At 38.2% G+C, this 13,223-nt stretch overlaps 2 protein-coding genes across 2 annotated transcripts; one reads left to right on the top strand and one right to left on the bottom strand.

The window, feature by feature from the left end:
- The first annotated feature begins 697 nt into the window (after positions 1 to 697).
- LOC137717240 (uncharacterized) lies at positions 698 to 4,370 on the top strand. The gene is made up of 3 exons (XM_068456539.1): positions 698 to 1,091; positions 2,436 to 2,581; positions 3,478 to 4,370. The coding sequence occupies exons 1-3, from the start codon at positions 830 to 832 to the stop codon at positions 4,153 to 4,155; spliced, it is 1,086 nt and encodes a 361-aa protein (XP_068312640.1). The 5' UTR covers positions 698 to 829; the 3' UTR covers positions 4,156 to 4,370.
- Positions 4,371 to 4,477: 107 nt separating this feature from the next.
- On the bottom strand, positions 4,478 to 9,803 carry LOC137717239 (probable serine/threonine-protein kinase At1g09600). Its single transcript, XM_068456537.1, has 8 exons — positions 8,377 to 9,803; positions 7,582 to 7,866; positions 6,982 to 7,299; positions 6,499 to 6,726; positions 6,256 to 6,353; positions 5,791 to 5,890; positions 5,413 to 5,697; positions 4,478 to 5,097 (listed from the first exon to the last, which is right to left on the bottom strand). Exons 1-8 carry the CDS (start codon positions 8,806 to 8,808, stop codon positions 4,969 to 4,971), a joined length of 1,875 nt encoding a protein of 624 aa, XP_068312638.1. The 5' UTR covers positions 8,809 to 9,803; the 3' UTR covers positions 4,478 to 4,968.
- Positions 9,804 to 13,223: the final 3,420 nt, after the last annotated feature.

Below are 13,223 nucleotides of genomic sequence, written 5' to 3'. Positions count from 1 at the left end.
GTCAACGACAATTTGGTAATTTCATAAATCTGATAATACAAAATACAATAATTTAAGGATGGGGTTTCACAGCATAACATCTCTATATTAAAAAAAAAAAACAAAAAAAAACACACATTTTTTTTTCTCTCTATCTCTCTCTCACATTTCTCTCAAACTTCTTTCCTTTAAGTGATTGAAAGGAATACTCAATAATGTGCTATGAAGTTTTTCTCCATTAAGAGATGACATGGTGCAGCAATTGCAACTGCCCGTGAGTTTGCCCGCCACCATGCAGTGAGGAGGATTCTTTTTCCCCCTAAACTCTCTCTTCTTCTCTCATTTCTTATTTGAACGGTTACGGTTAAGTCACATCAATATTTTATATTGATTTTTTTTTTATAAAAACACTAATACAAAAAACAACATACGAGAAGAGAGAAAAAAATGGAAAGGGAGAAAAGAATGGGAAGATAATATGAAAAGAGATGATCCTACTTCACCGCGCAGACACTTTTTCACAGATTCGCCTAAAAAGTACCACACTAAAATCACAGAGGCTGTGCAGCCCAAGTCCGTCACCGTCTCACACGCGCACAATTGGGTTAATCTAAAAGCATATTCTCTGCTTCACACCGTCGCTCTCAACTCTCTCTCCTCTCGTTTCTGATTGGTCTCTCCCCGTTTTGTTTGTTTTCCAATTCTTATTTCCGTTATCGATTTTCTCACCCTCCACACACTCTCTCTTTCTCTCTCTCTCATCGTTTCCATCGTTGAGAAGAACAGTAAATTCACTCTCCCGACTCCTATTTTCTTCTTCCTGGAAAACTCATCTTCCGGCGAGGCTGCCATGGATCTGTGGTCCGTGCAGGCGAAGAACATCGGCAGAAGCCCTTTTCTACTCAGAAACTCGTTTTCTGAGAAACCCATTTCGTGGAATTTTGTACATGTGCGGCCTTCCTGGGTTGGCGTTGAAGACGGGAAGGATTTCGAGATTGGGGTCTTGAATTTGAAGCGCAGGATTTCGTCTAATGGGTTTCGTTCTTCGGTTGTCAGAGCCATGGGGAAGAAGAACAATCATGGCAATTCATCAAACTCTTCGTCTTCGTCAGGTTTGCTCTCTCAGCTGGAATTAAATTGAATTGCAATTTACATTTGATTGGTCGCTGTGAATTTTGACTTCTTTGATTTTGACGTGTTTGATTTTGTTTTGCTTTGATTTGTGTATGTGGGGTGCGATCGCGGTGATATATGAATACTGTTTGACATTTGAAATTTTTAAGTTGTCAAGTTTGATTTTCTGTTATGATTGGTTACCGGGGAGCTAGAGTGTAGATGTGGAATCTACAGTCATAGAAAGCAGAATATCCCCCTCCAATGTAGGATGGAGGGACTGGGTTGTCCCTAGGTCATATGGGTATCACTTTGGCATCAGACTAGGTTGGTTCCTTGCAAATCTTTATATGGATTGGACGGACAAGATAAATTTGTGGTCTGAGCCGTTAAGTCGGTTAAACTAGGATAATCATCTGAGCACCCAGCTCCTATGTGTCTGAGAGTATAGTTTGATCCTGTTTGGCAGGGGTGCCTCAGCACAAATACTTTAGTAGACCCTGAAGGTATAAAGTTGACTTGTGCTCAGTAGTATGGGGGCTGGTGAGGTATGCTGCAAACAGAATGCGTCCCTAAATTTACACTCAAATTTTGGAATTCATCCCTGAACTTACACTCAAGTTTAGTATTCATCCCTGAGCTTACACTCAAACCTCATGCTATTTTACTTTTGAGTGCACTACACATATGATTAAATGAATAGTTTCTTTTTTAATCCAGTTGTTTTCCTCTCCCATACCCCTTTTGAACTCTGTCAGTATGCACTACACGATAGAAAGAAGAAGTCTTTTAGCTCTGCAACCGATTTCCACTCTTACATGTCAATTCTTAACCCCTTCATGATAACTGAATAAAGCATTCATGTAATCAATGCTAGGGGAGCTATATATAATTGAAATAAGAAGAAGAAATTATAGGAATCGATACATTGATCCATATGCTATGGTGATTTTTTCAGAAAAAAGAAATCTGTCGAAGCTAGAGCTGTGATCGAGACTATCTTTTCAAATGATTCTTTATTGGGGTTGTCTTTTTAAATGACTTTGGGTATAAAAGTTTTGCTTTTGTCCTCCATTTAATTCACCTTTCGGTAAAAAGCTAAAAAGCAATATAAATATGATAGGTGTTAGTTCTTAGTTATCTATCTATCTGTGTGTGTACATGACTTATGCGCATCATGTCTTTATGTCTGTATGCCTACATGAATGTAGGTTTTTAGCTCTCACATGTTACTTACTTTCATTGAGCATGGTACCAGTGGTTTACTTGTAAATTTCTCTCTTTTATTTGTTACAACTTATAACTACTTGCATCACAAATAATTTTTTCCATTGGGTTTACAGGAAATGATGACCGATCTATTCCAGAAGGTGATAGTGAACAAGAAAACGATTCTTCTGAAAACTTCAATGACACTTCATCCCAGAAAAATTGTCAGATAAAGTCGGACTGGAGAGAGGTCAGAGCAAGGCTATATACTATGGAGCAGGTAAAAGTTTTACTTTCCTGAAGGGCTAATGTCCTTTGAAACTAAAATGCATAATTATCATGTTCTATATAATACTCATCAATATATTTTCACTACTCTTCGCTTATTTAGTTAATCGTTTTTATTTTTCAAGGTGATAATAAGACTTACTGAATTTTGAATCATCTTGTTATGGGTTAGTTCAAGTGTTGACCTTTTCAGTTTGTAGGTGATCGGTTGGTTTGGTTGGTTATGAGACCCAACTGAGCTGACACAGTTGGTTTCCTAGGTTGAAAATTAAACAACAACACCCAAAGGCACCATGCGACCCTCACGCATGCCCCTGATTTTATGGAAACCAAAACTCACCCACACAGGCCAATCATATCACAAATATCACTCGACAAGAGTACACACAAAGCAAATCTCCAGCTTCCTCGACAGTTGTGTACTGCTGGACTAGTTTTCCATGTTTTTCGTTTGTTCTTTGTTAATAAAAATTTTGATTCTTATCAAAATATGTCTTGTCTCCCTTTCATGTATTTCATTTTCATTAGTCCTCTAAGTTGATGGTGACAGACAGCTCTGTAGAAGTTTTGATACCCTACCATAGACTTCTTCATATCTGGTATTGGTCTGTGGCCTTTTGGTTATGAGGGCTTCAGTCCATATATAGTGAGCGAGTTTTCTTCCTCCTTATTTTGATTATATGCGTCTCAAGTCCAATATTGAACAAATCTAATGGCTGGAGCAAATGAGTGCCCTTGTAAGGTTTTTGGTCCACACACGATGTTAGTAATTCTAGTGTCCTTATCGTAAACATTTCTAATGATGATCCTTCATTAATTGTCTTATGTAAACATTTCTAATGATGATCCTCCATTAATTGTCAAGTTTACTCTGGAATCTTTCAACAGGAAGAAAAGGCTGAGCCTGATGCTCAGAACCAAGGTGGGGAACCCCACCAGTCAAAACCTCTAGGCCTGAAGTGGGCTCATCCTATTTCCGTTCCAGAGACAGGCTGTGTCCTCGTTGCCACAGAAAAGCTTGACGGGGTTCGCGCCTTTGAAAGAACTGTTGTTCTCCTCCTCAGATCAGGAAGCAGACATCCAGAAGAGGGACCATTTGGAGTTGTCATCAACAGGCCACTCCATAAAAAGATTAGACACATGAAGCCCACAAATCTTGATCTTGCAACCACATTTTCTGATTGTTCGTTGCATTTTGGTGGGCCTCTTGAGGCAAGCATGTTTTTGTTAAAAAGCGGGGGCAAGTCAAACCTTCCTGGGTTTGAAGAGGTGATCCCTGGGCTTTGTTTTGGTGCTCGTAACAGCCTGGATGAAGCTGCAGCGCTAGTAAAGAAGGGTGTTCTTAAGCCTCAGGATTTTAGATTCTTTGTCGGCTATGCTGGGTGGCAGCTGGATCAGTTGGCAGAGGAGATTGAATCGGATTATTGGTATGTAGCTGCCTGCAGCTCAAATTTGATTTTTGAGGCTTCATCGGAGTCCTCAGAAGAAAGTTTGTGGGAAGAAATTTTGCAGGAAATGGGTGGCCGGTATTCTGAATTGAGTCGAAAGCCGAGGCAGGATATGTAGCTTAGCTTATGAGCCTATTCGTGCTCACTAAACAAAACCTAGTTCTAGATTCTAAGTCGAGTCGTGCAGTCGAAGTATATGTTTAAGCCAATTGTACAGAAAGTTTGCTGGCTTTCCAAACTAGTACATCTTGTCTTGTTTCATTTCTTCCTTTTCCTTTCGTCCTTCCCTTTGTATTTATTTTTTTACCCAATAAAGTTGTGCTATTTATAGTTTTTGTATGCAAAATATCCTCTATATGCACTGCAGAGGCTCTTCGGCAGCAAATTATTTAGAACTTTACTACTGAGTCTTCAGTTCGGTAGCGATTGAAAAAACTCGGTATCGATCGCGAGACGACCACAGATTGATTAAGACGTTATTGCACGTAACATGATATCGAGCGTTTTCTCTTCTTACAAGAAAAATGATCGTTCAGAGAAGAAAATTGTTATCTTACAATGTACACAAACAACATCCTTCCTCTGTACTGTACAAGGCGAAAGCCCCAAACCTATAAATTGTCCAGCAACCAACAAAAAACCAAAAGCTCCTCGGTTCTCATTTACGCGGTACACCAGAATATCGTCCACCCCATTGCATCGCCTTTCTGAACATATAACCACCTTCATCTTCGCTAAGCCTCCATGCTGACATTTCTCGCTGGTTTTTGTAGTTAATTAGCAAACTTGGCGGGTGCAAGCAGCTGTTTCTATTGAGCACTGAGCAGATCAGCATGGTTATAGAAGAGGCAGCAGAATATCAACCGTTCAGGATCACCGAGATATGTCTTTAATGGTCATCATCAAAGGTTTTCATTGGTCCTGGCCTTTGTCAACGTGCTCGTGCTTTACGTACAGCCTGCTGGATTTGTCTTTCGTGCTCTTTGAGCATGTCCTCAAGATTTCCCCCCGGAGGCACCAATGGTCCAGAGCAATGGATTCTGTTCTTAGGTACGTAGCCCTGAAACAATGCAAATAAGTTAGTTCATTATTCACTATTCAGGACTACCGTCGTACGAGAACATAATATTACAAACAGAAAAGAATCTGAAAAGAAGAGGAACGAAGAAAAGCGCGTGTGATCAATATCACTGAAGGCATGTGCATTCTTTCGTAAATTATGCTCCATTGCTCAAAAACGTGTCTAAACTTATTTTAACAAGCGGGGCAAAGATCAAGAGATCATTAGCTAACTCCACAATCTATGATTAGCCAAAAACTTTGAAAGAACAAAAGCTTAAGAAGGTGAAGTGAGTGACGAAAAACAGTTACTTACTGTTCTGGATTCTTTGCCAGCCACAGTTTCTTTTTTCTTACTCGAAGAACTTAATAAGTCTGCTGCAGCTTGAGGCATATGAGATCTCTGTGACCTTAGCTCTGGCCTATTTGTAGAACCTGCTGTCTTATTCAATGACGATCCTACTGCGCTAGGGTGTACCATTGTACTACAATGAGAATACCCATTTGACCTAGCTCCTCCATGTGGTTCCATTGCAAAGCCGGAGACAGTATCTCGCTGTGACATGTACTTGTGACCTGTGGTTTTCCGGTTTCTCTGTCCCTGCTAAGTTTATGTTAGCCAAAAGAGTGAAGCTCCAAATATATAGCATCGACAATTAAATAAATGGTAGATGTGTCAAATACATTTTTATACCTCTCCCTGGGCATTAAATTCTGGCGATGGTGCCTTGGTATCTCTTGAACCCCTTCTAACAGATTCAGGACCACGCCCCTTAATTGCATCGGCTTTTCGCCTGAAATTTAAGAAAAGAAGATGAATTTTTTAATCTAGGCTTCAGATCATTCTGCGGACTTATTTATCTTTAGTTACAGCTTATCTGATATTATTTTCTGCTATAGGCAACCATGTCATCCACTTATATATTTCTAAGTACCCATCACAGCCTGCCTCAAGTACATGTTTAATATACGCCTACCTCTGAACGTACTATATACCAATTTACTGTTTTAGGGAAGGATTTATATCAGGACAAGTGCAATATCGTAATTGAAACTGACGGAAAAGGAATCGAGTTGTTAATATTCTCTTTGGTGTACATATCTCTTCAATATGTACAAGAAAGTGAGTCAAAGAAATGAAAGCCTCTTAGAGAAGTACCGTTTTTCCTCATCCCGAAGCTTTGCATCAAACTCTTTGCTCGGACGATATTTTGGCAGATCTGAGGGATCACAAGGTAGAGGATGTGTACTGAAGAACTGCAATAAACAGAGCCAGATAAAAGATACATGAGCAATATTTACACGAACCATATTAGCAAATGAAATCATGGAATGTCGATAGTATTAAAAACCATCATGAAGGCACATGGCTATAGTATTAAAAGGAGAAGCTCAAATTTACCTCACTACTAAGCGCGGAAGCAGCCGATCCCCGAGTCTCTGGTTCTATTGCAAGGAGTTTTTCAATAAGCTCCAAAGCTGAAGGAGGGACGTCTTTGAAAGTATCAGCAATACGACGCTTGTAAGGTTGTTGAGGTTTGAAACTAGTTGCAAGGGGTAACTTTGTTTTCTTCCAGAATTCCTCAGATGGCGAACCACAAAGCTTAAAAATTTTATGCATTTGTTCCACCTGAATAACAGCAACATTTGTTCCAAACACTGAAGACTTAATTTTAGAACTATTACTAAACTTATGGAAAATTTGTATGATAAATATATAAAACTAGAAGATTAGACTCATTTGTAACTTATTCTGGAAGGACTAATTATTCATGTCCGGTATTATGCACTTATCGGACCCAGCGGTGACTTAGTTACAGCAAAAATGAAGAAACTCATGACTAGGAATGAAAAAATAAGTTATCTTACAGATTGTCAATTTTACCTCCGTTCTGCCGGGCATGATAGGCTTTCCAGCATACATTTCCGCAAGGATACAGCCAGTGCTCCATAGATCTATAGAAACTCCATACTCAGTAGAACCAAGTAAAAGTTCAGGTGCCCTATACCACAGAGTCACAACACGACTAGTTAATGCCTGGTTTTGGTCAGGCTCATAAAAGGTCGCCAGACCAAAGTCGCCGATCTTGAGAGCTCCATTATTGTCAAGTAAAAGATTTGAACCCTTGATATCTCGGTGCAGTACACCTCGACTATGACAGTATTCAAGTCCGCGAAGCAGTTGTTGCATATAACATTTTATCTGCAATTCAAACACACAAGTTATGATCACAGAATATTTGGTTGCAGTGCAACAAGTACACTTTAGCTCAAAATTTATAGAAATTAAGATATAAAACTATGATTTCAATGGAAGAAAATAGAACGTACAAACCAGATATTAGAAGCACAAAATTCAAACATTAATAATTCTTGAAATACTTATTCGTTTTTGCAGCCAACAAGTAATTTCTCAAAAAAGAAATAAACAGAAACTGGAGAATGGTACAAGAGAAAGGGATCCATATACTCGAAGAGAGAGTACCTGCGGTTCAGTAAACTTGATGCCACGTGTTGCCGCTAGACCAGCAAGGTCATGCTCCATATACTCGAAGACAAGGTATAAGCTGCATGACATTCTTGAAGTGACTAGACCCTCGAGCTTCATAACATTTGGGTGATCAAGTCTACGTAATATATAGATTTCTCTTGCCATAAAACGAACACTTTCTGGGTCCATATTTACGAATCGTACTTTCTTCAATGCAACGATTTTACCAGTTTCCAGGTCGCGAGCCTTGTATACACTGCTATAAGTTCCTTGTCCAATCTGCAAAGAAAGCATCAATTGATGTTTAAAATACTTCACCCTAAGACAAACACTCTTGTCTAGAGCGCACCTACAAACCCCATCTAACACAATAAATTACATAGCTACCAAGTACATATAGCGTCAATTTGAGTCTACCGTTTTTCATATCAAATGTAAAATCCACAAATCCAAAACATGCACATGATACTATTCTATCTTAACTTCGCGCGAAACTGATATCCATTTAAAAGTAATTAATAATGCACGAATCAGAGCATAAGAATTCAACTTAGTACCATCTCCCGAACATGATAGATGCAGCTTTCTGTAAATATCATGACAGAATTACCGTTTCTTTTTTGGGTCAATGACAGAATTACTGTTTCAGATTTAGGCAAAAGCACATTTCAAAATTCATTAACTAGAAATACCAAAACTCTATAGGGAAACGACAAGACAAAGAGAGAATTGATGCAAGCATTTAAAGCACTAATAAGAGGCAGTAGGGAAGCAACAATTAGAACTAACTTTGTCTAACTTTTCAAAGGAGTCTGCCCGTCGAGGCACCCACCCTTTGATGGCATCTCCAGCAACAGAAGTTAGCCATGATGGCCATCCAGCGGCAGTTTGTTCTCCTTGTGCCCCATGCGGCATGCTCACTATCCTGGACATCACCGTTTGCCTTCCACTTGCTCCTAAACCCAGTGTTGCCCCTCTTTGATGGTCTTCATTCTCACTACCATTGTTCCCCACATTTGCTTTTGAGGCTGTTCTTGATGACCTGCGCACTGATACCTCAGCCCCATCACCACCACCACCTACTTCTGTGACAAAGTCATCTCTCAATGAGGGAGTAGGAGCAATCAACTGAACCGAATAATCCTTCAACGGGCGTTCTACTGTCTCAGATTGCTCCACCTTTCCCTCTTCCGATGTTGCTTTCGAGCAAAGACAGCCCATAATTTTATCAACTCCCCAAATCCCCTGTTTTCTATTTCTTCCAAAATAATCACCCCTTTCCGCAAATTGTTTGAGTGAGAGCTTTAATCAAATAGGTTACCTGCATTTTCTGGGAAACCAAGAGTTTCCCTCCTCAATCCATCATTTCTCCACAAATTCTCAATCTGGGTATCCCTCTTTCATCCCAAAAAAGTAACCTGAATTCACATATCTATAAGCATTTGATCCCTACCCACATACCCAAATTCCACAAAATATCAAAATCCAGGAAATGGGGAAGGAAAAACTCTCTCTTTCCCTATAAAAAAAAATGCAGCACAAAATTGGAAGGTGAGAAAATTATCCAATCCCAAATGTCAAAACTTGATAAACAAAACTTGGATGTTGTTGTATAGAAGGAAGAATGAATTAATGTACACAAAAGATTGGAGCTCCAGAAATGGGAGACCCAAAAATCCAGACCAGAAATCCCTGCACCAGAAAATGAAGAAATGAAGTGCTGGTGGGATGCAGAGGAGTTCTGGCTGGCTGGCTGGCAGATTTTTCTGATTCTTTTTCTTCTAATTATCAATTAATTCCCTACGATAATAAAAATAATTAAATTGATTTTGGTATGTTGATTGAGAAACCAGAAAGTAGGGAGGGGAGAACGGAGAGGAGGACATGGATGGAAAGTCCCAAAAAAAATGAAAAAATGAAAAAAGAGAGGGAAAAAATGAGGGTAGGGGGAGGAAGTGAGTTGTGATTTGGAGGTGGGCGGAGAGAGATAGAGATTTGCGTGCGGACATGGCCCCGAGAAACGCGAGGGACCGAAGGTTTTTGGGGTTTTGACAGGAAGGAGGGTCTGACTCTCTCCCTCTCTCTGCAGCTGAGCTGTTGTAGGAGAGAGAGAGACGTGCGGGAAGCATCGATTCACAGGTTCAGAAGGAAGATGTGTAGAGAGAGAAAGCGAGGAGAAAGACAGGGAGTGAGAAACGATGGAGTAAGTTGATGGATTTTGGTCTCCCGTTTGGTTGCATGATAGCAAAAGAACTGCATTGCATGCTTTAATCTTTCATGAGGATGTGCGTTGCCTAATGTTATTTGGCTACGTATATAAAACAATAAAACATTTTCTTACTAAATAGGATCGGCTATATATATATATATTGACGGGAAATTTTATTTCAATTCATATAGCTTATTTCTACATTTAATTTATTTTTAATTAAACTATTGATACTTTTTTTTTAAATTAAATTTTACTATTTAAACTATACTTGCAAACCTAATTCAATATGTAAATTTTTGTTACATCCATTCAAAAAATAAAAAAACTACTGAAATTTATTAAACTTTTAATCAAACCCAATTATGCGTTTTTGTATCAGCATGGTTTGTTTCCCCGAAGAACTTTGCATCACTTGCTCTGCTGATAATTATACTCGTGTAAAACGTACGGCTGCAGAAAGAAGTGGAATTCTAGTCGAGAAAGATCTGGATAGTATTGAGAATTACCCCAAAAATAAATTTACCCACAATGTGAGAAGAGGTCTACCTTCAAAATGTAAATGTCTTCCATTGCCTGTCCTGTCTTACTTTTCGTCTTCTTGGAACTCGTTGTACGGTTCTCTGTTCTAGTCAGTATTATTCTTTTTCTTTGTTTTCATTTTACCCATTTTTTTTTCTTTCACTATGCCATGTATTCTTCTAAGGACAATGCTTGTGTTCTCATGGTCGTAAGGGGACTTACTTGTCCAACCGCTTATTGATTAACGGACTTTTATCATTCGAACATCATAAGCTGAATCGTTCGTTCTCTTTACCGTCATCTAAAGAATGTATATGCAAACAATTATTTTATTTAGATTTCTTTTAACCATTCATATGCATAAAATAAATGAACGGTTCATAATGAGAATGCTACTTGTTATCAAAATCGTTGCTTAAGTTTAACACGTGTGGATAACTAAATGATCTATAAATTGAATGATTTTTTGCATATCTGATCTTTAGATGATGATGATAAATATAATGAACAGTTTATATTATGATGTTCAGATGACAAAAGTTCGTTAATCGTCAGGGGGGAGACAAGTAAGTCACCCCATGATGACAAACGTATTATCCCTCTAAACAAATTTTGTAGAACTAAAGATCTGTTAGTTTGTAAAAGAATATCACTTAGTATTATGGTATATTAGAATTTACTTGTAAGTGGGACACAGTAGGTTGGAGAGGAAAAATCGCTAGGGCAATCGATTACTTGCAGAGGTCTTAAAGTATTATTTCTAATCATGTGCATGCCACATGATTGGATCATCCCTTGCTTGTAATGTTCTTCTCTATGATTGATCATGTGAAACTCCTTGAGTGTTGAGCCTCTTGAAGCATTCACACTGATAAATCTACCAGTGGATGATGAAGTGATTGAATTTAAATGTGCCAGCATTATTTCTCATTTGCATCAATAAAATGGGAGCCACTAAGGTGTTTTTGGCTTAGGAATTTTCTCTCTTTTTCCTCTGAGAGACAAAACTAATTGCACTTTTGCACAAGGATGTTGAGGGAAACACAAGGGGTATGTATAGACCCCTTGCCGCAGCCCCTTAGCGCACGTCACTAAGGCCTTAACATCTTGGGTTTGTCCCATGCGTCAAGAGCAATAACTTAGCACCTCGGGCTTGCGGCTTGGACCTCTTTTAATTATATAAAGCCTAATCCTATTTAATTATAACAATGTCCAATAGGCCCAAATAATTAATTCAATATAATTAAAAATTAATTATATCTTATCAACATCCACATAATATTACTAGAACTTATCATAGTGTGACATCTTAGATTCTAACTATAGTCGACCAAGGCCACTTAGTACTACGGTCTAGTGGTATTCCTCTTCACTTGTAAGTGAAAGAGCTTAAGTTCGATTCTTGCCAAAAAAGAATTTGAACTATATTGTTATGGCTCACCCCTTGGGAGCCTTACCTCACTCCCCACCCCTTACTGTAGATAATATCGTTTGTTTAATAATAAATAAATAAACTATAGTCAACCGGGGAATTAATTAATGAATTAATTCAATTCTACAAACCATGAGTGACACTTAGCATCCAGACTAGTAGAAGAATACATGAACTAATTATAAGACTTTTCAAACCTTTAGGGCATGTTTGTTTGAACTCACTAAGTCTCATTAGACTGGACTGGCTTACCAAGAATATTAATCCAATGTTTGGTGCGAGCTAGGATTGTGTTTAATAGGACTACGTCGGACTCGTGCCGACTAAACTTTTCACTAACTGGTCTTAGCGAGATTGCCCAAAAAGGATGGGATTACTAAGACCATCACTTCGCTTTGTTTGCTTGGTCTTCGTCTTCCTCAGCTCACTTTGTCTTTGTCTTCCTCTGCTTGCTTCCTCTTCCAAATCCAACACCAAGAAATGCACCTGCAAGTTTGTCTCTTTCTTCTGCAATATCGATTGACGTCGATTTGCAGAGGTTGATTGAAATGAATTTGCAGATCTAACGATTCGACAAAGCCTCTGTAAATTGAAAAAAAAAAAATGGAGATTTTTCTGGGTTTGATTTGAAGAGAAAAGTAAATTAAAAGAAGATAAATATGGATTTGAATTCAAGAGAAAGCAAATGAAAAGAAGATAAAAATATGAGTTTCATTATTTCTGGTTTGAGTTTTACTGGGAGCAAATCCAGGTGTGAAGAACCAAAGCAAATGAATGGAGAAAATAGAGAGACATGGGAGAGAGAGTCAAATAAAAATAGTTGTATTTTGTTTATTTTTTTTAAAGATAAAAAAGGTGTATTAATAATAGTAAAATGAATTAAAGAATGACAAAAAAAAGTATTTGAACTCCAAAAATATTTTTGTCCGTGATTTAGTCCGGTAGTACACCAAACACTTCGCTACTCTTATCTAGCTTAGTCCAAGCCAAAATAGTCTAGCTTAGTTCTGGAAGTTAGTCTGGTCCGAGATACTCCGGTACAACAAACGTACCCTTATTGTATTCACAATGATATTCGGTTCTTCTATCATCCATATTCCGATCAAATTATGTGATATGGATTTATGTCAAATCATATGTAGTCATTTACGATCACCATTATACATCTCATGTTGAAGCAGTTCGTACAAACATCACTTGATCAACAAGTTCTCTGCGCACAGATTTCTAAGATCAATCTTCAAGTGGCTTCAAGGGATATCTCATTCTCTTGAACAATTACCAGAAGGTGATAAATTACTTATTGTGTAATTATATATATATATATATATATATATATATATATATATATCTCTCTCTCTCTCTCTCTCTCCATACTCATCTACCTGAATCCAAAAAACATACTATCTTTTTTTTTTTTTTTTGACAGGAAGAAACACACTATTGGGTCCCCTGCAATCTTATTGAGGGCTT

This window comes from Pyrus communis, chromosome 15 (genome assembly GCF_963583255.1).
Source record: "Pyrus communis chromosome 15, drPyrComm1.1, whole genome shotgun sequence".
Classification (NCBI taxonomy): Eukaryota; Viridiplantae; Streptophyta; class Magnoliopsida; order Rosales; family Rosaceae; genus Pyrus; species Pyrus communis.
This window is presented reverse-complemented; position numbering and strand designations above follow the sequence as displayed.